Source organism: Odontesthes bonariensis, chromosome 23 (genome assembly GCF_027942865.1).
Source record: "Odontesthes bonariensis isolate fOdoBon6 chromosome 23, fOdoBon6.hap1, whole genome shotgun sequence".
Classification (NCBI taxonomy): Eukaryota; Metazoa; Chordata; class Actinopteri; order Atheriniformes; family Atherinopsidae; genus Odontesthes; species Odontesthes bonariensis.
The window spans coordinates 13,388,680-13,412,842 of record NC_134528.1 but is presented as its reverse complement, the minus strand read 5'-3'; the positions used below and the strand labels follow the sequence as shown (position 1 = coordinate 13,412,842).

Genomic DNA, 24,163 nt, shown 5'->3' with positions numbered 1-24,163 from the left:
TCATTAGTTGGGTTTTAGAGAAGCTCAATCCGCTGCATCTGTAAACAACTCTTTTGTTCACATGGTAACTCAACATAACAGATTTAAAAAATATCAGAAGTATGAGGAGAAATCACTTGAGCGGCACGACTTCTGAACAAATGCAGAAAAAACTTTTGAAACTTTGTATTTTTTTCATGAAATTGCTTGAGTTCTATTTGTTTCTTTAATACATAATTGAATTTTAAAAAAATGTGTGTAGCAAAACTACACAAATTGTAATTAGATAATTTTCTACAGCATTAAAATACATTTGTAAGTGTGTATCAGAGAGATTTTTTTGGTTGTGGGGAACATTCAGTGCTATAATAATGGCTGGTAATTAATGATCTTTTTCAATTTGGACATTTTATGTTGTAACACTAAATTAACCACTGTTCACACACTTTGAGCAGACGGTAATTACTTTAGTTTTTGCTCATAGTCTGTAGGTATAAAAGTAGACATGCTAGCAAACACTGCGGGTTACCAACGGGATAAGAAAGAGACATATTTTCTGCATGGCCTTTTAATGTGATAAATTATTTACTGTTTTCTGTTGCCCCTTTTAAAGCAGAATGTTCCTGTCCCTCGGGCACACGCCTGTATTATTTCATGGCATACCTGGGCCATTAGAGCCACCCTGATGCACCACATATATTTGCTATTCATAACAGGAAGAATGACTGCACATATTTCTGTGACAATTGTTTTCACAGCAATTGTTCCAGTCTATTTTGGAATTCTGAATTTTTCCTTTGAGTTTAATCTGGCTGTATAATAACAAAGAAGGAAGAGATTTTCATTTGGGGCTCTTGGGCGTGTTTCTCCATGCCTCCTTCCCAGGCATTTTTTTTTTACAATAGATGATGGATTTGAAGCAGCAGACTTGGGCTCATAGATTACATTAGCTTTGGATCGAATATAAATATATTTACAGCATTTCATTACATTTTAAACTCCTTCTGTGGCTGGTACATTGATCAGAGTTGAATGGGCTTTTGTCAACCTGCCAAAATGCTTTACATTCTTATCATTATGTGATTTTAATAAACAACATAAGTTTTAATTGTGTGCACGTGTGATGCTAGGTACCATTTACAGACAACTCATTTGTTTGGAATGCACATAAACCCTCAACTTCAGTGTAGGGGCACAGCTGGTCAAGCGATTAATCTACCCACAAAAACACAGAGCTGAGACAATGCAGAGTTCAGCGTGCGAATACGCGGGCTTTGACAGAACCAGAATCGGCTCGTAAATTCCTGAAGGGAAACCCAAATGACAGACACACCAGTGACGAGCTCACTATGGGGAAAAAAAACTCAGTGAGCAAAGAAGAAAGAGATCAAATTATCATTACATTTTGTCTCAATTTGCAGATTCATATGTGAAACAGTGATTACCTTCTAAACCTGTATACTGGCGCATATTGGCCTCAATTAGGGCTGTCAATACGACAGTTATGATTCATAATTTGATTATGTAATCGTTGATGTGCTAATTCGTTACCACTCTTTTAGTATAAGCTTGATAACAGTACAATAAAACACCTTTGAGAAAAAATAAATAAATAAATGGGCAAGATGGTGGATCCTTGGATGCTTTTTAGCATCAGCTGCATTAGCACCTTTGACCACCTTATTTTTCTCTGTAAATTTTCTGCAAAAAGCATAGGCTCTTCGAGGTGTTTGGGCTCTTCTTTTTCTTGCGCCTTCAAAACAAAATGTGCCCACATAAATACTGTAGTGTTAGGCTTTGAAACTACATCATGAACATTAGTGCGATTAGAAGCTAATCAAAATGCTGTCACTCAAACGTGAGAAGCACCTCAAAATAAACAGTTGGTGGTGCAAATTCTCCCCTCAGGTGCTGTGAAACCATAGCAAAACCGGAAGGCCAAAGGAGGCGATTTCAAACCTCAAACAGAGCCATTTAGTAATTCAGCATACGAAAAATTACATGCAAATTATAGTTTTTCCTTAGGCCTTTTTTTTTTTGTCATTTTCCTGTGTTATTAGCCTTTATGTCACCGGAGAAAGGAATTCAACTGCATGCATACTGCATATGAGATGCTTATGTACATAGATACACGTGAGATAAAACACAGCAGAAAGGCTTCGAAGTGGTGCAGAGCGTTTTTGTACCTGCTCCATCCAGAGAGTGAAGGAACGCTGCCAGGAGTCCTTCTTCTCTAGATGCAGGTATGTGTTGAAGAGAATGAGGTAAATATAGCGCTCCAGATACTGCAGGCTCCTCAGCAACAGCTGCTGACACCCCTTCTCCATCTTATCACTTTTGATCTAAGAGAAGAAGCATATAAAAAAGAAAAAATCTCTGTTGGTGTGATTTATCAACAAGGGAAAAGATAATTGTGTCGTAGCATGCATTTATAACTTCTTGAACTGTAGCCAGTTCATTCTTTCCAACTGCCTCCTACATGTATCTATCCATCTATACTATTTTGCTTGTTTATACAATATCGATGTTAGGAAACCATAGAGGGGGCTTCTCGTTGTTGCTGGGTTGGTTGTGGTCAAAATTTTAGACTTGTGTTGCCATGTGACAACAGAAACAGAAAACTATGTGAATCGGAGCAGCTTCATTGGGAATGAGGTTGCATTTATAAAAAATTGACATGATCACTTGAGAGTATGGCAGCTTAATGATGTAATGAATATGCTAACCAGTGTATCATCAGTAGGGATTTATTTTTGGCTACATTATTAGAAACTGTTTGCAACACTGCCCTAACTTCAGTTTCAACGGGAGACATTAAATATGCAGGAGCAAATAGCACTTTCAATTCCTTGGGATTTCACAAATGTGTGTGGTCACAGTTATCAGACTACCAGCAGTGTGAGATATTACCGATACAGTCGCTCCTCCACAGACAGACTCTGCACTCTTATCAATTCCCTTCATCTTCTCTGCCCTTTTATCTGCTGGTGATCATCGGCAGACAGCCGTTTTGACATTTGGAAAGGAGTTTAATTGGTAAAGCAAATCTGTCATCAAGCATGCAACATCATCCATATACAACCTACTCTTCACAGCAGTTGTTTGCTCCCAGTTCTTCTCAATACCTTTAAATTCTACAGTTTTAAAATAAACACTTTAGTTACATGGTTGTCTTTGTTATAATTACTAAATAATTCTCATTTTCACTGAAAAACCCCAAGGTCAGCAGCACACGAATAGTGCAATTACTATTATTAGAGCAAGTTGCTCCTATAATTTCCTTGATTGTTATGCAAGAGACAAAGTAATAGTACTTTCACAGGACTAAGTCAGTGTATGTAGCCGGGAGGGAGAAAAAACAACAACATATAAAGCCAATGTTGGATAAAAGATCTTGAATTTCCTTGTACATCAAAATTAGGCAAATGAATTACAATTTTTATATATTTAAAAATGTATGTAGTTTGCTGATTATGCTTTCCACCAATACCTGTCCTCAAATTCCATGGCTAGTGTCAAGTATGCCAACAACAATGAACACAACACTTAAATGCAGACAAGTAACAGTGAGAAAGCACAACAGTACTATTACCGTGCCACTTCTCGCAAAGTAAAGTCAGTAATTGGGTTGCTCTTCGATTACAGGTTGTGAGAAAATCCAAGGTGAACGCAGACAGGCTTTCATCAATGTGTCGAGCCACTGACAATGTACTCCCTCTTCTTTTTTTTCAGATTAGTTGGAGCCTTAAGCACTCCAAGGCACAAAGTGATAAGGTCTGAGGTGTGCACTGGATTGGAAAACTTGTCAGTTAGGTTTAAGGGAAAGTGAGTGTGGAGAGGAGGTGAAGCTTAGCTCAATGAACTGCCAGCAGTTCCTCTGACATCTTGTCAGAGTGGATAGTTCAGCTTAATGTTGAGCATTTTGACTACTTGCACTTTTTATGGATGAAACTGATTTACAGAGTTGTCAGCTAAATGTTTACAGCAAAGACATCTTGGAAGGAGCATGTGGAATAATGGAGGTTTACAAAGTAGGTGGGCTTGAACTAATTTGAAACGTGCACTGCACACCATAATACAGTCATTCCAGAGCTGTATGACGCAGCAGAGAGAGGGGGATGAATGGGGTTTCCTGTCCATTCCCAAACAGCTGTGGCAGGACCTCAGTTTTCCAAGCATCTGTCACAGAGTAACGGAGAAACTAGGCAGATAATGGATGTGCTGTCTGCTATCAACTCTCCCAGGGCACAAGAAGAAGAATACAACACACATACTTTACTTTTTCAAATCTCTCAAAGTTAACATTTACTTCAGTGGAAGGGTAGTGAACGCTGGCGAACCTGATCACCCTGTGCACCCTGCACCCCCAGGAGGCTTTCAACATTTCATCTCTTAGCCTGAAAATCCGTTGTGTCAAAGCCAGGCAGCTATCCGTGCACAAGCCACTGAGCTCTCTCACACACCGTCACACACACATGAAAGAGATCAGTTTTCAGGGATTACATAATTAACACCAACAATCCGTTGAACTCTAAATCTATGGCTGCCATCTGTCTGTCGGCATCGAGTGAGCCATATGTGAGGCTGAGCGGCCTCTTCTGCACTTTTAGAAATTCCATAAGAAAACAGTAAGGCTCTTTTCACTGTCTTCCTTACAAAGATTAAAGTAATAAGAGGAACAATTTCTACTGAGTTGGCAAAATTGAGAAGAAGTCAGAAAAAGTGAGAACCTACAGCATCCCCTCATCTAGCCTGGCCTTTTCAAACAAAAGAAGAGACTGCACGGCCAGCTGCTAAGATGCGATAATGAACATCCTGAGCTCTCCTCAGCCCCGAGTGTCAGGGGAGGCTGGCCTAGCACATACCACTGTTTAGAGTCCAAGAATGCTGGTTGGCTGAGCAGACCTCTGAGCAAGGACAATGTGAAAGTGGTTAAGAAACGTTATCACAGCACAAACACTCATGAGAGCAGAGACAGGTTCCCGTTAACTGGGTGATTGGAGAAGTCTTATCTACTTCTCCTCAATACAACCACTGAAGATAAGAACAGATTTACTGTTACATGTGATGGTAATGTTCAAATTGGGATATTTCTGGAAACATACAATAAGTATATAACCATCAGTATAAATTACTTTTAAGGGAAGTTTGCATCACTGCACCGAGCGTCTAAAATGTACCCAGTAAATCCACATGCTCTATGGGAGAACTGTGGAAAGACAATGCACATACATAAATATGTATGTCCATTAATTGCCTAATTACTCACTAGGTTGTGGATAAACAGGATGAAGAAAGCTATGGAAAACAGAGAGCAGGAAGAAGACAGATGGTTCTCCTTATACACTCTGCAGGGAACACACACTGTACATGACGGCATGGGGTTGATCAGTCATTAAACTCACTTAAGTACAGCTACATATCATCTATTACCACATTTAAAAATAGGTCACAAACTGGTATTAAATATGGTGTAAGTTACCAAAAATGGCTCCAAAAAAAATATATATATCCAAACTAAGTTGGAAATGTGGCTTCTGAACAACATATGTTCTGTTTAAAAGGCTCTAAGTGAACTCAAACATAACGCAACTGCATCCACTCGTAATAAAAAAAATAAAAAAAATCAAGTGGCAGCCATCTTTTGAGAGTGTTGCGTCTTTAGCTTGTTTGCTTTTCCAGACAACTGAATTTGAAGGTTCATAAAAATAATCCCTGCATTTTATGGTGCATATTTGTTAGTGAGTCACAACCGACTCTGCTTGATGTACACTTCAACGGATTCACGCTTTAATCATTTTCTCTTGTTAACTTTATTTATGCTTTTGGAAAGCAAAAGTACTGTGGGCAGTTTTGGTTCTTTGAGGTTATCTTCTCCCACGGCACTGAACTTAGTTTATTTGCAATGTGCAAACAAAACAAGCACACTTGCCATCAGTTGTTGCCAATGTAACTTCTACATTAAATATACTAGCAGGCTTGTGTATATTTGTAATATTCATTAGGTCCTTGTTTAAGATTAAAACATCAGTCTGATCTTGTTGCAGAGCAACAACAAGTGATCATGTGAAGCCAAACCATTTCCTTTTACACACATATACAGAGGGACAGAGATGTAATTCAATGTAGTAACTGATGCTATTGTTTCATCAAACAACTGACATTTTGCTCACCATGGTATTAGAGGGCACTAAAAACTTCAGTGCATCTCTTGCAGTAAAATCACGCCAAATTGGTTTCTCCAACATTGACAGCCCTGACATCACCCCTTACCACTCACAGAAACAAGCCAGCGATGAAAACATCAGTAAGTTGAAAAATAAATCGCACTTCCCAGCCACGAGGAGTAGAAAAAATATTATTGGATATGTCACCATTGGACCACTCCTCCATCAGGTCTGGCCGAGCTGCGCCGTAACCATTAATCTAATCCAATTGGAAGCCATTTAGCAAGATGGGCATGTTGAAGGAGAACCGTCTAAAAGACAGCTCTCTGATTCACTCAAGAGAATTAATACGAAGAACAAGAAGAAAAGACAGATGCTTTGCTGGTGTGAGAACAGCAAGTTCATCATCTCTCCCGCAAGCTTTCAATTTTACAGTCAAACAGATTTTGCAGCAGCATATCAATTAAACCACCCCACCCAACTCCTCTGAACGGTGATAGGCAAGAACTGTGGGTCAAGCTTTTCTGTCGTCTCGTGTGTGCAAGCACCGAAGTGAGAGCAGCATATTATGGAGAGGTTCGTCTGTTTGACATATGGTGCCAATTACCAGCTGATGGGGTTGCAGAGGTAAAAAGGCCAATCCATAGTGGCCCTTCCCACATGCGTTTTCACAAACAGCTATTCATCAGATTCTCAGAGAACACCTCCCACCCTAATCCTAAACTCCAGCTCGTCTAGAATGGACAGGAAGCCTACAAATGGCTGGAGTGAATGCACAGACATCTCACGGACAAGCATACATTCAGATTTTTACGCAACATTATGTGGATCATAATCAGGGTTTCACAGCATTTTAACTAAACCTTGTGAAAGCTAAAAATGTTGTAAAAGTTGCCAGAAGTCATCCAGAAACTACACTGTTTGGTCAGATGGATTCTGCAAACTGCAAAAATCACATGTATACATAAAGCAGGCAACACAAGTGACTCATCCTCATTAACATGACCTTTACTTTAATGTCACCATGTTGTCACTTGACTCAAAAAGTCACCACTGTCACCAGTCGCTTGCTAAAAGAATATTGCCGTTTCTCTCCATCAAGTGCCCTGAGATTATTCTTACATAATGAGACAAGTGTTATAGGGAATTTAAGAAGTTCATTGATTCATTCATTTTCCATGCCTGCTTTCTAATCCTCAGAGTTAATTTGGGTCACTTCTACAGATACAACTACGAGTTGTGAAACATATTGCAGATTTGTGAACTCACAGTAGCAGATTTGCACTAACTTTCTCACATTTTGTCATTTTCTGTGACTATAAATTAATTTCTGATGAATGAGATTCGTTTTTGTTTGTTTTTTACCCTCACATCAAATCTAAAAGTTATGGCATTTTGAGACTTATTTAGCAATTTAGAAAACATGTTGTAAGCTGACAACTCTATGGCGGAGCATTTGACAAGGACAATCTCAAAAACACCGAACCACACTGCCAGGATTTCATATGTAGAAACCTCAAGAACCAACCCATTTAACTGGCAAATGAAAGCTAGGATGATTTGGCATTGAGAGGACATTACTTGACATTCCCTCACGTAGTTCAGTCCAAAAAGTCACGTGTAGACTCAAAAGTGAAAAGCTGCAGTCAGGAGAGCAATGGAGGTAACGACGGGGTACTTAGCACAGGATGATTGTTAACATAATGAGCTAAATTAATAGGAAAGTACAAATATATAAATTATATAAGCCCTCAACAACTAGATTAATCTCTCAATAAGTTATTGAATGTAATACATCAATTTCCATCACAGTCTCTGTTGAACGGTCTTTTCCCATAAATAAAAAACTATTTAACACTGAAATGACCAAAATAATACCAATGACACTACTAATAGGAGTCATACCCATTTCATTCTTTTCAGAGTATTGTGACGAGATGAACTTGCCTCTAGATAATGACCCCATAATGGCTATAATGTCTTTGACCATTTATAACACAGATCAAAATACACCTTAAGAGCCCATCCACTGCACATCTACTAAAATAACCACGCTGCTTTTCATACAACCTCAAAATGAGTCGTTTTGTGTATTTTTGCAGTCCTTTAGTGATCAAAGATACATTTCATCATTTTTGGTGTTGTGAATTGGATGAAATTTTGCTTTTAGATATGGGCCAGCAGGAAAAATATTTTACTCTCTTTCATGCATCGTCTCTCAGAGGCAAAATCTCATTATTTGAGCTGCATTACACATTGTAGCACTGAGTTGAAATGTTGTTCACAGAGGTTTTTTCTCCAGCTTTTAAAGATGTGCATAGTTGAATCCCCCATGGCCTCTTTTTTCCCCCACCTTTATTCTGTTTGTCTGCTCAAAAATTAAGGTATTATCGTAATCAAACCTTATTCCCATGCATTTTAGTGAATTCATCCCCACAGATCCTGAAAGTGTAGCAGACAAACATGAAAGTATAATATTCCTCTCGGGTTGCATATTTTTGCACATGCACAGCAATTAAAAGAAAAAAAAAGAAAAAAAAACTGGACATCCACCCACCCAGTCAGCTTGGACTGCCAGGTTGGATAGAAGGGAAGTAATCAAAGTTATATATCGTCTGGCCTAAAATTTGAGAACTGATCTTTATAGATCTAGATGGTGCCCAAAACTGCTTTTTTAAAGGCGCAAAGAAGCCATAGAGCAGCCAGTGAGAGGAGGAGATGAAGATGCTTTTATGTTAATGGTTTCTGCAGATTCCGAGACTGTCTTTTTCCAGCCGCTCAGCCACACTGTGCTGATTAAATCATGACGTCAAAGCAGAGGTGGATTTTAGGAGCAAGCTGTATCAATCCACATACTGTATTTACACAGCGGCATACAGTTTATCCATCTAGACGTGAGCTTGAAAATTTCTCACACTCAAAAGCAAAGCCTTTTTGATATGAACCGTATCAGCAGCACAGATTTAATCTTCCATTATCATTTCAACTCAATATTTCAATGCAGTTGTTGACAATCAAACAAGAGTCCAGCGCTAAAATGTGCCTGAGAAATAACCAAAGTCATGGAAACTGAAAGGGGAACTGTACAACAGATAGTCAACAGGCTTTCGATAAAAAAAAAAAAAAAAGGCAAATTTGTAAGACAAAAGAACAAGCATCAATACTTGACATGTCTGGTAAGCAGAGATTATAAACGCCACAGGAGGAGACAGAGCTCATCAACTTAGCCTACACACAGACTGGAATATCAGCCCACATTAACCACACGTATTATGGTACATTCTGTACATGCACATGTCTGGCAACACAGCACAAACTCCCACTCTGAATCAATCATTTACTGAGCTCTCAAAATACAAAATATCTTGCGCATGCAAATCCAACACTGAGGCAGCAAAATGACTTATGAGCTACAGCTAATCAGACGGCTATTATTTCAAAATTCTTCAAATTAATTTGTAGTCTTTGACCACAGATAGCATTCTGTATAGATCCTGTTTGGTAAAAGAGACCAAAGGGATGTGGATAGAACTGATGGCAATCGCTCTTTAGAGGCAGCCACAAAGCTGTCAAGGCCATGTTGTTTGTTGACCACACCACAGCGTGGTCAAACGCTTTGGTCCAAGGAGATATTTTTACCAGCCACAATGCTGAAGCCTGTATTGTTTTCTTTTTTTTTTTTTTTTAATCTCTTTTGTGTGTGTGTGTGTGTGTGTGTGTGTGTGTGTGTCACCGTGCCAAAATATCCTGTACGTGTCAGCAGAGTTTATGAAAGCAACTGTGTCGCAGTGATGCGAAATTAAGATTTAAAAAAAAAAAAAAAAAACAACTTTACAGATTTCTAGTTTACAGGTTTGTGCACTGAGTCCAAAATGGGTGTGGTGAAATACTAAGTTACTGAGTAAAAATTATTAATTTCCAATATGTTTTCTAATTGAGGTACTACCAGTATATGATATGTGAAGATCTAATATTTTCCACGATGGTGTAAATTGGGGAACTCATCTGCCTCACGGCTGGTGTGACCCCATCCAAATATTGTCTCTTGTTTTCAGTGCGTTCCTACAACATCCGGTAGTGATATTAATCCTCGATCTGAGATAATAATCAATTTGAAGAAATGTGTTTACTCCTCTGGATCTTTCATTCGGAAACAAAGCCTAAATTTCCACCACTATCAGCTTTGCCTGAAAGGGTGAAGAAAAGTTCAAACCAACACGGAGCCAAGTCTCACGTGTCCTAAAATGGAGAGGCTGCAATAAATATTTTGATTTCTTTATCTATTTATTGATCACTTGGGCCAATGAAAATACAGCACTCGTGGAGCCTGTTGATGCATTTTGTGACTGAGAATAAAATCTGACATTTAACTAAAGGAAAACGTTGTAACAAAAGATTTTTCCTGCTGCACTGATAAATCCATTGTTTGACCATGGATTTTCAGGTATTTTATCGAATAAGACTTATCCTTTATTTGAAATTCTGTTTTCCCGTCATCAAGATTAATTTTTTTTGTTTGCCTTTTTGTGGATGGAGGTGAGGGTTTGAGTGGCAGAAGCAACAGGACAGCAGAATTTCTGTGCCATCTGCATATAATTGGCTCGTTACAGAGGTTTTGCCATCATCTAGTTACACACCTTAGCAAAGGGAGATTCAATTCTCACAATTTTCCAGTTTATAGTGTCTGAGTCAAGTTCTCATGCTTCCCAGACAAATCTCACCCCCAAATAAAAGGAAGCCTCAAAGCCAATTGTTTATGAAAAATAGGCAGTATGGATGAAAGAGTCTGTGATTCAAAGTTTTTCCACTCTGGAGCACCAACACTTGTTCTTTAACAACACAGTGAGTGCAAAAGACAATTTGCCCGAGGTGCGCACACACAATCCTGGCTGTAGAGGTTATCAATGACACTCACCCGTCTGATCTGGAGGACCAAGATCACATTCATGTTTGTCTTCTCAAAGTCAGTGTTGGCAGAGGTGATTATTGTATCATTTTTTTTTATTTGCCATAACAATAGAATAGTGTTCTCTTATTAAGTCAACAAGTAAAACAAGGGTCTGCTGCCAAATTACCTTGAGACATACATGTTACAAAAAATACAGGCAGTTATTGTTTTCATTTAAAACGTATCTAAATATGATGAACCCCCTCTGCCTTAAAACAGCTCCAAAACCACTCAAATTTTATTCATTCAATAAAATCTGGTCTCGCAAAATGAATTATGAATGAACGTCTGCTCATCTGGCAGCAAAAGATGATGACTGACCTCGGTTGACCATGTTTTACATGCAAAGACATTGAAAGTTTCTTTATATCTGCAATTCTTATGGCTCATTCTCTATCATAAGTATGTGTGTGCATCACTTCATGTCTTGACCAGGACGCATATAACAGGAGCTTTTAAAGGTCTGTGTCTCTCTGGTTAAATATGATTTAAATTAAACAAACTCATGATAACATAAAACCACGAACAAAATTTTTTTTGGTAAGTAAGTTGGTACAAAGCGTAATAAATTATTATCACACCATTAGAAATCTAAAACTAATAAAAACAAAACTTTTGAGCAGTGTCCTTTGTTGATACTGAAAGAACTTTAAAGTCAGCGTGTGAATATTACTTCCAATTAGGACACAAAGAGGGGTCCTGTTTACTGTGAGCCGTCTTGGTGGGAAAACATAAACATTTGTCAAAGCAAGTCTCAAAGTTCCTTGCAGACTGTGTGAGCTGTTGGCTCTGCGGGAGTAGTTATGGCATTGTTAACACGGGAGTCATCTGCTGCACAACTCTCCTCACATATGAAACACGGCTTCCCCGCTGCAGCATTGTGAATGTGCAATTCCTGGAACAAATGGAGCCAGTCACAACTGCTGCATATCCCACATGGTTGGCATCTGAGTCACTTCACTGTTGAGACTGTGTGTCTGATTTATCCACTGCCAGTCTCTAGCTAGTGTGAAAAAGATGGACCTTCTCCTGATTAAATGATTTGGGGCTTAGGAGGCAATCTGACAGATACCATGACCACAGCTATGAGGAGCATGATTTAACACACCTGCATCGCTTTGGAAGCAGTTCTGTCCGTTTTGTGTGTGAATCTGCGTCTTTGTGGGCAGGGGGATGTGTAAAAACCTCTACTTTGTCATGGAGTCATTTTCAAAGGGAATGCCAACAAATGTTTTCCGAGCCAGTGCCTAGTGGCCATCAGTTATATTGCACCATAAGGCCCTTCTGCATAACCTTTACTTTTGAATATGGTCATATACTGTCCATGTGAACAATCTCTAGTGTGGAGGTAAAAGTTGCTCTCCTGCAGTATGTAACACATGGAACAGCATTCACTAACACACTGTTGGTCGCAGTGCAGTTTATAAATGTCAACCAGCAACAAAAGAGTAAAGAGCAGGGATACACACACATATAAGGAACCTGTATGCTTACTTTGTTGCTCTGACTTCCATGTTGACACTATGTTCCTCTTGTCCCCTGATTAGGAAGATTAGATGCTACACTATCTCTCCACGTCGCTGACAAAAACCAGCTGTTTGCTGGAGAGTATCTAACTAGGCAACAAAGCATTTTATTGCTTCTGCAGCAGTATTTTTTCCAATTATAAAGCTTACAGAGTATTACTATTAAGAGGTAATGTGACGATGTTCTTAAAGATTGTAAATGTCGCACTAGGCTTCCTGCAGCTATTTAGAACCCAGAGGCAGTCATTGTTTTGGCTCGCTAGATTGACAACAGGTTCAGTCAAACACTATGATCCTGAGGTAAACAGGTGACTGGTGAGACATAGACATTTGAAAATAGAGTGTGACATAATTTTCTCAGAGACTGCAGGGGAAATCAGAACTATAATGACAATTAATTTTGGACGTAGGAGGGAAAACAAAAGAGCCAATGTGATGCTCATAATGTTTTATGCTGGATTTGTAATCTAGATAAATAAATGTGAAATTAAACAAGAAAAGCCAAAAGCATATAGAACCGGATGAATGTAAAGAAGATAAAGGGAGGTTAAAAAGTTCAAATAAAGACAAATGGCCAACCTCATAACTCTGCACTCTACGCACAGTACGGTCATTTTTATGCCATTAAGTTAAGGTTTCTAGTGTACATTACTCAAAGCAGTGATGTTTAAAATTACTATGAGATTAAATGACTATATGGAAATTATACAACATTTTATTGAGCTGTGTAGCAAATATGTCAAAACCTTTGCCATAAAGGAATAACACATTTCAGACAGGTATGACAACTGATGGGGAACCGAGTGTGTTCAGACACAGTAGGACGCAGAACTTTGGGAACAGATTCCAGTTCTGCAAACCATAAAGAGAAAAGAAGAAGGTAAAGCTTAAATACTCTATTGAAAATTTGAAGCAGGATTATTGTATCATTTTTGTTTCATACAGGTGTGATGGACATTCCATTCCTCAAACAAGTCTTGTGCACTGATGAAGTTGAAATAGAACTTTCTGATTGTAACATGTGAAAGGCATGTTTCAAAGAAAACACAATGCAGAAATGTATGAAGTGCATCCCTCCAACTGTGAAGCACACACTTCAAGTGTAAAGCTTAGGGGTGGATCAATAATACTTTGAAGTTGCGCAGCAGCCTGAGGCACAGGGAAAATTTCACTGGTGGGGGAAGAATGGATTTAATTAACTACTGGCAACTTAATGCACAAACAACATACTGGCAGTAAAAAGCTGAAAAAGGAGAAGAGGATAGCTTCGACATCAGCAACATAATCCTAAATGAACCTCAAAATCCATAATGGAATACCAAAAGAGATCAAATCATAGAAAATGAACCTCAAAAGACCTTGGCATGGGTTAGAACTAAAGATCTCTCAGATCGAGGTGCTTTTTGCTGGAAAAAGGACTGAAAAACCCTCACACAAGAATTAAAAGATGCTTAGCTGCTTATCGATTCCCTGGAACAAGAGTGTCTATAAGTAATGCCCAACACTTGTGTCATGGTATGGCTTAGTAAAATACTTGTACGTATGGTTAATAAAGAGATTTTTAGTTAGGAGTACATTGACAAAATAGAAAGAGAGAAGCCAAAAGTCTGAAGCTAACAAATCATGATTGTAGACAATTGAAAATTAGGAGCACCTGTTAGCTCCAACTGGAATAATGAGCTGGAAAGACATTCGTGGTTTGAATTTGTACAATGATTCAGAGCGCCAAGTGATTTCACCGATTAGTTTCTTCACTTTGATTGAAGCTGTGTTAATCAGAGAAATAAGCTGATGCAGCGTACGTCTCAAACAAAAACATTCAGCCATTCTGGTTTCCACAACAGATGGTTATGAACACTGAATCATAACGCAAGGGGATCGCGATTGGCACACTGACAGAGAGAGGCAAGCGTCACACAAATGGTCACTATGCGTATTCTTTATAGTTCATAACAAAGCTCTCACAATTAATACTGGAAACGTTTGAGGTTAGCGTCAACAGATCATCTTACACATTAGAAGCATCATTTGAAGTCATTTATAGCTCAGGCAACTACCTTAACACTGTACGGGGTTTGAGTCTGTGAGCCTAATTTAAGAGCTTATTAACAAAAAAACAAACAAAAAAAAAAAGCGTTCAATTATTCCTTCAACCTCACTGGTGTCACTGGTCATGCCTCATTCTCAGTTACAAACATATAAAAGAACATATTTTTACCTAGTAAGCACTGTGCAACCTCTGTTAATAACACACATTGTTTGGGTCCACTGGAGTTAAAGGTAAGAAAAGTTTGGGTATCATATGGAAAAAAAAAAAGTAACCACTGTAAAAATTAAATAAAAGACTTGACGTTTGTCTTCATTCTGTCTGCTTCCCATGATTTCCTGCAGTTAGTGTATGTATGTGCACACATGTGCACCATTAGAGGAATAAGATGTCATTCTATTCTAGGCAATAAGCATGCCTGTCAACTGAGGAGCATTCCATTTACAAAACTTTTAATGATAAATGTGATCGGTTTGCTGACTGCGTTGTGTAGAACTCAGACAAATGTTGTACGTCCACCAAACCCATGAATGCTGGGTAACAAAGACACAAACACCATGCAAGGGTAAAAATTTATTTTTTTTTTTTAAAAAGACCTGGGGCCTCATGTACAAAGGGTGCGCACGCACAAAAAAGTGGCATACGCATGTTTTTACGTCAACGATCAGATGTATCAAGAACGAAATGATCGTGGAAATGTGCGGTGCCTCAAGCCAGCTTCAGGGCTGGCATACGCACTTTTCTACAACTGTTGATTCTTTGGCGACACCTAAGGTGATGTTGGCAAACTGTTATAATAAATAAATGTGAAAACAATTGGTCCTCAGGCAGTGTTGTGCACATTTGAGATACATGAACAATTAACACACCCATGTGTCTGCAATTACACGATTAGATATAAAAGCATGTGCAAAGTGGTGCAATGCATACCACTAAAAACAATGGCTGCTTTAGCACTACTGGAAGACTTTGTAAATGGTGCAATTCGAAGAGAGCGTGTGTTCACTAGACAGAGAGGATTTGCTGGCACATGATGGCGACTGGCTCATTAGCCGTTTTAAGGGAAATCCTCCTGGAACTGTGCGCAGAGCTGCGGCCGGCGTTGGAGAGCAACACAGCGAGGAGCCATGCGCTGCCTGTGCTCACAGGTGATGGGCACACTGGGGTTCCTAGCAACCAGAGCATTCCAGAGGGAGCTGGCCAAACGATTAGGACTATGCCAGTCGACCCTGAGCCGAGCCATGCCAGCCGAGTGGGACAGAATTATCCGCATCTCAGCCACGTATATTAAATTCTCATACAATGAAGTTGAACAGGCCAACATTAAAGCTCAATTTGAAGCGCAGCCGGGTTTGTAATCGGAGCTATCGACTGCAGACACATTGCTATAAAAGCGAAATCACATGATGAATTTGTTTATGTTAACAGGAAACATTTTCATTCGATCGATGTACAGATCATATGTTATGCGTAAATGCAATTAACCAACATTGTAGCGAGGTGGCCTGGTTCAACGCACGATTCATACATTCTGAGTAACAGCATGTTGGGAACAGGCAACAAGGTGGCACTGCCCACGATGGTTGGCTTCTCGGTGAGTAACTTTATTCGTGTAATTGTCCTAATATTATTCCCCATTGATGTGCATTGAGTATCTGCGCCCCCAATTTCTATCCCGTCTTCACAGCATTATAGTCGGTGGTTAAAGTTAGTTTCTTGCTGTTTTTTGCTGGTTAAACTACAGCTTAAGATCTTTCTAACAAGCCCCTGATCGTCTCTATGGGCAAATGTTAATAACCCCGTGCGTAAAGTGTGAAATGTCTTAATCAGCCTCACCTTTTCCCCGGCGCACTTCTGCACGTTACTGTTTGAACACGTTTGTTGTGAGTTACACAAAAACGTCTGTATTTACCTTGGGGGTAATCAGAGTCACCCACATGTGCTCCCACCACCCCAGAGAGAGCAGTGTCACCCATAGTTGCCCCGACTCTCTGTTCAAACAGAGTCGGTCACCCCCCCACCCGCCTGTTTTGGCCATACTGTGGCGGTAGGCAGCCAGTCTCCGCTTCACATCCACCTTAATGTTGGATCACTTCTTCTTCACCTCTGCTTGTGTTTGCTTCTCAGAGCCCACAGCATTGACAAGTTCGCACACGCTCTCCCACCCACTTATCTGACGTTTGCTGCTTATGCCGAAGAACACATTTTTTGCGGGCCTCCACTTCAGAAAGTGGCACCGACATCTCGTATTCCGTGAAGTTCTTCTTCATTCCGTCTTACTAATTCTTTTTTCTTCATTTTCTGATCGTGCAGAGAGGGGAATCGCAGGTGCAGGGCTCATTTAAATATGATTTGCATATTTAAGTAGGGGAGTGGACAGGGAGGAGTCGGGTACTCCGACATGTGCGCTCAATTCCACGTTGATTGGGATGTACAAACGAAATGTGCCTGGATTGATGTGTGTGCACAGATTCATACATCCGGATATTTTTGTACGTTGGAGGGCATTTGGGTTTGAGCGTACGCCATGTCTCAGTAGGAAATCCACGCAAGTCTTTGTACATGAGGCCCCTGATTAACTAAAACTAACCAACAGCAGCTGCAACATCCCCACACATCCCAAGAGAATTTTTATTTACCTCCTTGTGTACTGTCATGCATGCACACACACAACTATATCACTGCTCTACAAACGGATTGTCTACACAGACGGACAAGGCTATCCACATCAGCTGGTTGCACCTGCTGAGATGGAAATAAGTCCCTTTGTAGACAGCAAATCTGCTGCACGGATTTGCATGTGGAAATCTGGAATTCATGAATAAGAACAACAAACATGTCCCCTCCCTGTTCCTTTCCGACTTTGTGCTGAATCTAAATAAGAGCCTCTTTTCACAACTGCAGGCCAAGACACACTTAAGGCAAAGGAGCAGAACGTATCTTGGGCTCGGGGGGGGGGTCATTTTCCTGCCAATATCGGTCCTGGTTTTTACCAGCTCCTCCTTGTAATTAGTTAACTCATGTTACTTTTCCAGTTCAGTACTTTTTTCTTACGAATTCTCAGTTTCTTTCTTTCTAATCCCTTGCTCTACCTTCTTAGTAAAATTAATCTTGCTGTCAGTACTGCGGTGGTCCCTTCAACCTCCATGAACTTGGAGCGCTAAGCTCCGGTTGCTCCCACGTCTCCTCTCCAAAAGACGTTCTCTACCTTTCCTCAAGAAAACCTGCTCACAGCATTCTTCCCTCTCTGAAAATATTTTTCCACTGCCCCTTCCAAACCATGAGCGCCTTTCTTTGGACGTGCGCGTGCACACGCACGCTAGTATGATTTGCAGCTCTCGCACTCCTGATCCGTGTGTTTCTCACCACCTGGGTGGAAAAGCGTCACATTTTCAAGCAAAGATGATACAGGGAAATCGCTGCAACTCTCGCCCAACAAAAAGGATTAGAATCCAAGTTGCTGGGATTGTCAGTTTCAGCAGCTCTGCTCTCTTTGCTTTCAATAGCCTTTTGAAAGACTGGCTTGGAAGCCAGTGATACTCAGTGATCACATTCTCTTAACCAAGTCACAGAGTGTACACTGCTTGGAAACAAATCAGTCAAGACTATGCAATCCACAGCCTGTTGGACTGAAAGGGAACACTGGGCATGCTGAGCTTACCGATGCCCTGGAAAGCCAGAAAAGTACTAGTGTTTTTGGAAATGGTGTATTAGCATAGGAAACACAGAAGGCACAGGCTGATGACAAAACAAGAAGCCAAAAGAAAGCTGTAACAGTAGCACAAACAATAAAGAAGATGAAGCGATGTTGATGAACTGATGCACTGATACAGAGGAGGAAAGGAAATACCCCTCTGTCGTTTTGGTCCCAATGTTGAAGGATGTTACTACTGCGAGTGGTCATGCCTGGTCAGCAGCAGGGATTTACAGGTTAATGACCACCCCCACTCCCCTACAGCCCCCCAAAAAATACTCATCTCCCTTCCCAAACCCCTACAAGAGATGGCAGGAGGCTTGTCTCCCAGTGTAAATATACTTTCACGCTATCAAGGACACATTTTCCAACCACTGTCAAAAAAAAGGGTAGAAGGGTCCCTTGGAAGAGGGGGATAAAATTCTTCCTCTTTCTCCCCCTTTTCTAGTCTGCAAATGCCTGCTGGTTCTAGCAACATCTGGCACTGTTTATCACCTGGCCTGCTGGTTCAGACGGGAGGGGAATAAATGCACCGCAAACACTGTGCCAACCTGAGGACCACTATAGCATGTCCAAAAGACAACTCAAATTAAGCGTTTAATATGGCTTTTATTTCTGTTGTTTTGGACATCATTTTATTTTTGTTATGAAAATATTAAACGAACACCCAAATAATCAATTCGAAGTAATCTGAAGACACAGGCACCAAAAAGAAGAGAGCTTAGCTGGTAGATGAAGTTCATTAGCAGAACTTTCAAAACTGAACCGGGAAGCCCATCTGTAGACGTTAATGGGTGTTTACAACTGAATATGCAACAATGTGGGTGGTAAAAGAGGGCTAACTTGGATGGTAGTTAAAGGTGTTCTACCAAGTTTTCTTTTAACACAAGTTCTGATTGCCTCCAGCTATTCTTGAGGTCAGAGCCAATTTTTATTATGCTTCAAAGGTTTTCTTGGTTGCTGTATTTTTTCTTTACAGCATCTGCTGATTCCCTGCTGCACTATTAATGTTACACCTAGCAATGGACTATCAAATAAAAAGCGTGAAACTGGAGGCACTGGTATCATGCTCATTAGGGATTTCCAGTCAAAAAGCTCTATGGCGCTCTTAGTGGAGGGTAGAACTGTAATCATGCCAGTAAAAACAATGGCAAAACCTATGAAAATAATCAAATAATGAAAATAATTTCTAGCCTTGGACAATGTATTTGGCCTCAAACTTTTTTTTTTTTTTTTTTCCTTAAAACCATCAAATGTTTTGTTAAAAAGTTAAAAATGCATCTACGACTGATTAGAAAGTGAGTTGAAAGAGAGCCTTTTTTCCTGGAGCCTGGCATCAGAAGGTGACAGGCAGAGAGCGAATATATGCAAAAGACAGAGTTCATATGACAATGAGGCCCATTGATAAGGTGGAGACAGGACTGGGTGCCTCCAGTGTGCTGAGAACAGCTGACTGTGCACAGAGGCACCATGATTAAACTGTATTACAAATGGCTAAAACAGAATTGTGGTCCCTCAGACGCTAAAGAATCAGGAAAGACTTTGTTACCTCAAAACAAACTACATTTGTTCTCTTTATGCCTTTTCAATTCAACACAATATCAAAGTTGGTTGGAAGACTTTCCAGAGCATGAATAATCCAAGGATTTAAAAACTCTCTCTTTTGGCCGTTTCTTTCTTTATGTTCTTTATTTAGTTACATTAGTTCTTTATATTAAAAGGATATTCAAAGCATCTAGCAAAGTAAGGACCTAACCTTACCATGATATTCCACGGAACAATACTTGAACCAGAAACAGCACAAAATAATAAAACCTCAATTGGTCAAGCCTCAGAATCCCACTAGAAATCACCTTTTTTCTAGTCTTTTCCTGCTCTCACTGTATTCCATTATGAGCCAAAGGAATTCTGTTGAGTTTTAGAGATGGATTACCAAGCACCACAATAATTTTCCATGCCATGCACCTCATACCTACTGAACATTGGATCCCTCTCATTCATTTCTCTGGGAGTTAAACTGTGGCTGTAAAAAACTAGCTCTTGAGGCCATCTACAGGCCTCCATGTGAAACTGCATCTAAAAAAGCATGCAGCTTGTATCTCAGTATGAACAAGCGTGATTCATGAGTATACACAGGGGCGGTCCTAGCGGCGGGCAGACCGGGCAGGCGCCCGGGGCAGCATCGCGGGGGAGTGAAAAAAAACAAAAAAAAGATAATTAAAATAAATAAATAAATAAATAAATATGTCAAAAAAAAAAACGGGGGGAGGGGGGGTCAGATTAGACTCAGATCACACATTATCAATACACGTTTCGGCCACAGTTGTTTTTCGGCGCCCCCATCTTCCCCTCCTGAGACTCTCACCTCTCGTGTTAGGTGAGCAACGCAGCACAGTGCAGAGTTTGTGCAGGGGGGAGGGGGGATGATTCAATATTTGCAGCTTTCAAAATAAACACAAAAAACAGGATGTTTGATGGCATTTCGTGTCGTGTGGATGGAAATAATTAATTACACAAAGAAACGTTGTGTTATTTCGATGCGGCAACATTTACGCTGCATATTCATGCCTTTGGTGGACCTAAAGTGAGGATTTTGACCAAAACATTTGTACTGGGCTCGTTCTCCTGATGGATACGGACAGAAAGATATTGGAGGTGTTTCTGTGCCAGAGGGTGACGAACGTGGTATCAATAATAGTACTAATGGGAAAGTGAAGAAGACAGAATGAGCCAGCACAGTATTAGGCTACAGGTGGTGACGGACCAAACGGGTGAAAACGGACGGAGAAGGAAATAAGGACAGGTCAGTCTGCTAACCTAACACTACACTACACCGATGCTCCCATCACAACGCACAATGAAGTGCAACATCTCTCTGTGAGCAATAGGGGGGTTGGGGGCGCCAGCCGTAAAACAGTGTCGGACCGCGACTACGTTTTGGCCACAGAGGTGCAGGCGCCCGGGCCGGCATCGCGGGGGGGTACAAAACAAAAAAAACCCAGCCCCCCCCAAAAAAAAAAAAAAACGAGGGGGGGGGGGGGGGGGGGGGGGGGGGCAACAGCAGAACACAGAAGAGCCACAATTTATTCCCAAGGTTTGACCCTAGTCATCAGTCCTGACCTTATAATCAAACCTCACTCTAACTTTCAATATATTGTACAGTACATATGTACTGTATATTTGAAGTAAAAGGTCCTGCGTAGCGGTTAATGACCGACTCAATACTGCCGGGACGTGTGGTGTACCTGTCGGTAAGTGCTGATAATGATCTCTCTCAGATGATAGTGCATGGGTGTCATGGTCTCGCTGACAGAATCCAGCGCCAAGTCCACCTCCCTCTTCATCCGGTGGCCATCGGGGAGAAGACGAACCAGCTGCATCACAACCTGCACAGTAGAAACAACACACCCATTACACGGCCGGTTTCTAGCCAAAAGTTTTAAGAATGTTTCCCAAGATGGAAAAAGGCTGCAAACTTTAACAAGTGTTACTAACTCTGCCTAGCAAATGCTCTAGGGAGACTTTTTGTTATGAATGAATCAGCATCATAACGTGCCAACAGTTGAAGTAGAGCAGGGCTCGAGACTAGACTTTTTCCACAAGTAGTGGTTTGGTGTTCCAAACAGAAAACATTCTGAGCACCAGAACAAGAGTGAGAAGCACTGCTTAAATGGTTTCCATCTTCACTGCATTAATCATAATATAAATTATCTGATAATAAAATGACAATTTACAGCAAAAGCTAAACTTCTGTTATACAGTGATTCATGAGGGGAAAAAACTTTCTGTGTGCTAAATTTTCTGTTTATTGGCAAAATATTTTTCAGTTATGCTGTTCAGATGCAATAAATATCAATATGTTGAGTTGCACGTAAACTAATAAACTACTTGATACATCAGTATCACCTCAAATGGACTGCACATGTGTTGTTTAAGAGTTAGATTCACTTGAGTTCTGCTTTTTCCAACAATGTGACTTGAGAATGTAGAGAGTGGCAGCTCTTGCTTTAAGTCTACAACTTGATGGGAGGAAGTGTATTCTATTGATTAATTGATTCCCGCCAGTGGACACACCGCAGTTTAATCACTGTACGTGCCCCCTGGTAATGAATGTATCACGCTTGTTGTAAGCGCTTTACACGTGTTCAACGTTCGCGTCTCGCGTTTCAATTTTGCGGTCGAGTTGGCAACTAACAAATGTTGGGCAACGAGTTTTCAAGTTTTCCTTTTTGTATACAGACATCCCCAGCTAATTCACCGCTCATCCCCATGAACTGCTGCAGAGCCAAAACTGATGTTCCATGCTTTGTTTCTTCCACAACTGCTGCTGGGAACTGCAGCCAAATCGTTCCGTCTTTGTTTCGTCAGATCAGAAGATTTTACTTTTCATGAGTTGTTCAGGTTCCTTATGGAAAATTTCCCTCAGAGCAGTCATGTGCCTTTTAGTCTGGAATGGCTTCTGGTTGTCCACTCAACCATTAATGTTTGACCGATGGAGGGGTGCACTGATGGCTTTCCTTCCGTTATGTTCTCACATCGCCTCAAAAGAAACTCAGGACTTAATTTGTGGAAGTCTAATAGAGTTTCCAAATGTCTTCCGCTAAAAAATGATGGAAGCCGCTGTGCTTTTGGACACAATAATGCCACATGTGTTTTCTTGTAGCCTTCCGCACTTTAACACAACACTGTGCATTAACACAGTACTATTAGCAGGACTACAGATCATTATCATGACCTGGTTTTCAAACATTCGGTTCGGTCATTAAGAGTACTGCCGGTCTGCCCTGGCCTAATTAAAGTGTTGGTGAAAATGTGTGTCAACATGTTTATTTACCGTGTTGACCTCGCAGAAATAGGCAAGGATGTTTCCGTTAGCATGTGCATATGACATTAAAATCTCAACTCAGTGTCACAGTCAGCTGCAAACTGGGTTACTATGTCACTAGTCCCGTAACAGCTGTGGTCATTTAGATACTAAGGGGTCAGAGAGTGAAAAGTCAAAAGGCTTAATTAAAGAGTAGGCCAGCAGTGTTAGGTAACAGAGGGAACCAGAGGCTGTGGTTAAATGTTCCCATTTTTTCCTTGATATAGAATTTTAGCTTTTCAATCATTTGGGCAATTTTTTTAGAAAACATTTATGTCTAATTGAGCCAAATGTGTTCATGGGGGGCAGATCTGGACTGCAAACAGGCACATGGACTCTTATTAAGGAGTTATTCTATTATAATACAGGCAGAATGTGGTTTGATATGGTCTTAATGCAATGAGCAAGACTCAATGAAAAATACTTACTTTGATGGCGACCGTTGCTCCAAACCTATTAACACTGTTCAGCACTGATGGTGCTTTCAATAATGAGCAAATTTGTCACACCATGTGATCTAATGCACCCCCAAGAATTCCCATTCTTTTTTCTTTTTTATCATAACGAATTAAAATCTATGGCTTAAATATTTCATTATAAAACTTCAGATGAACAACAACACATGACATATTGCAACAATTTGTTATGAATTATTCAAAAAGTGAACCAAGCTCTCTTCAGCTGTTCAATCAGGCTGACGTCTGAACTTCTACAACAACTTTTCTGTTCCTTCTTTTTTTTAAATGTAGATTTGCTTCAGTGATTAGGATCATTGTCCTGTTGCATGAACACATTTTGACCAAGCTTTAGACAGCCTCACATTTGGCTCTAGAGTACTTTGGTATACAGAGGAGTTCATGGTCAACTCAATGACTGCAAGGTGCCCAGGTCCTGTGGCTTCAAAACAAGCCTATGCACCACCATGCTTGGCAGCTGGT

General features: G+C 40.3%; 1 protein-coding gene across 6 annotated transcripts in view; it reads right to left on the bottom strand.

The window, feature by feature from the left end:
- pald1a (phosphatase domain containing paladin 1a) overlaps positions 1 to 24,163 on the bottom strand; it is a 61,177-nt gene that overhangs the window by 13,627 nt on the left and 23,387 nt on the right. For all 6 annotated transcript variants that reach the window (XM_075457425.1, XM_075457426.1, XM_075457427.1 and 3 more), the window contains exons 18-19: positions 21,607 to 21,747; positions 2,166 to 2,321 (exon numbers count right to left, since the gene is read on the bottom strand). In XM_075457425.1, coding sequence (XP_075313540.1) covers positions 2,166 to 2,321; positions 21,607 to 21,747 — 297 coding nt within the window. The remainder of the gene's footprint in view (positions 1 to 2,165; positions 2,322 to 21,606; positions 21,748 to 24,163) is intronic.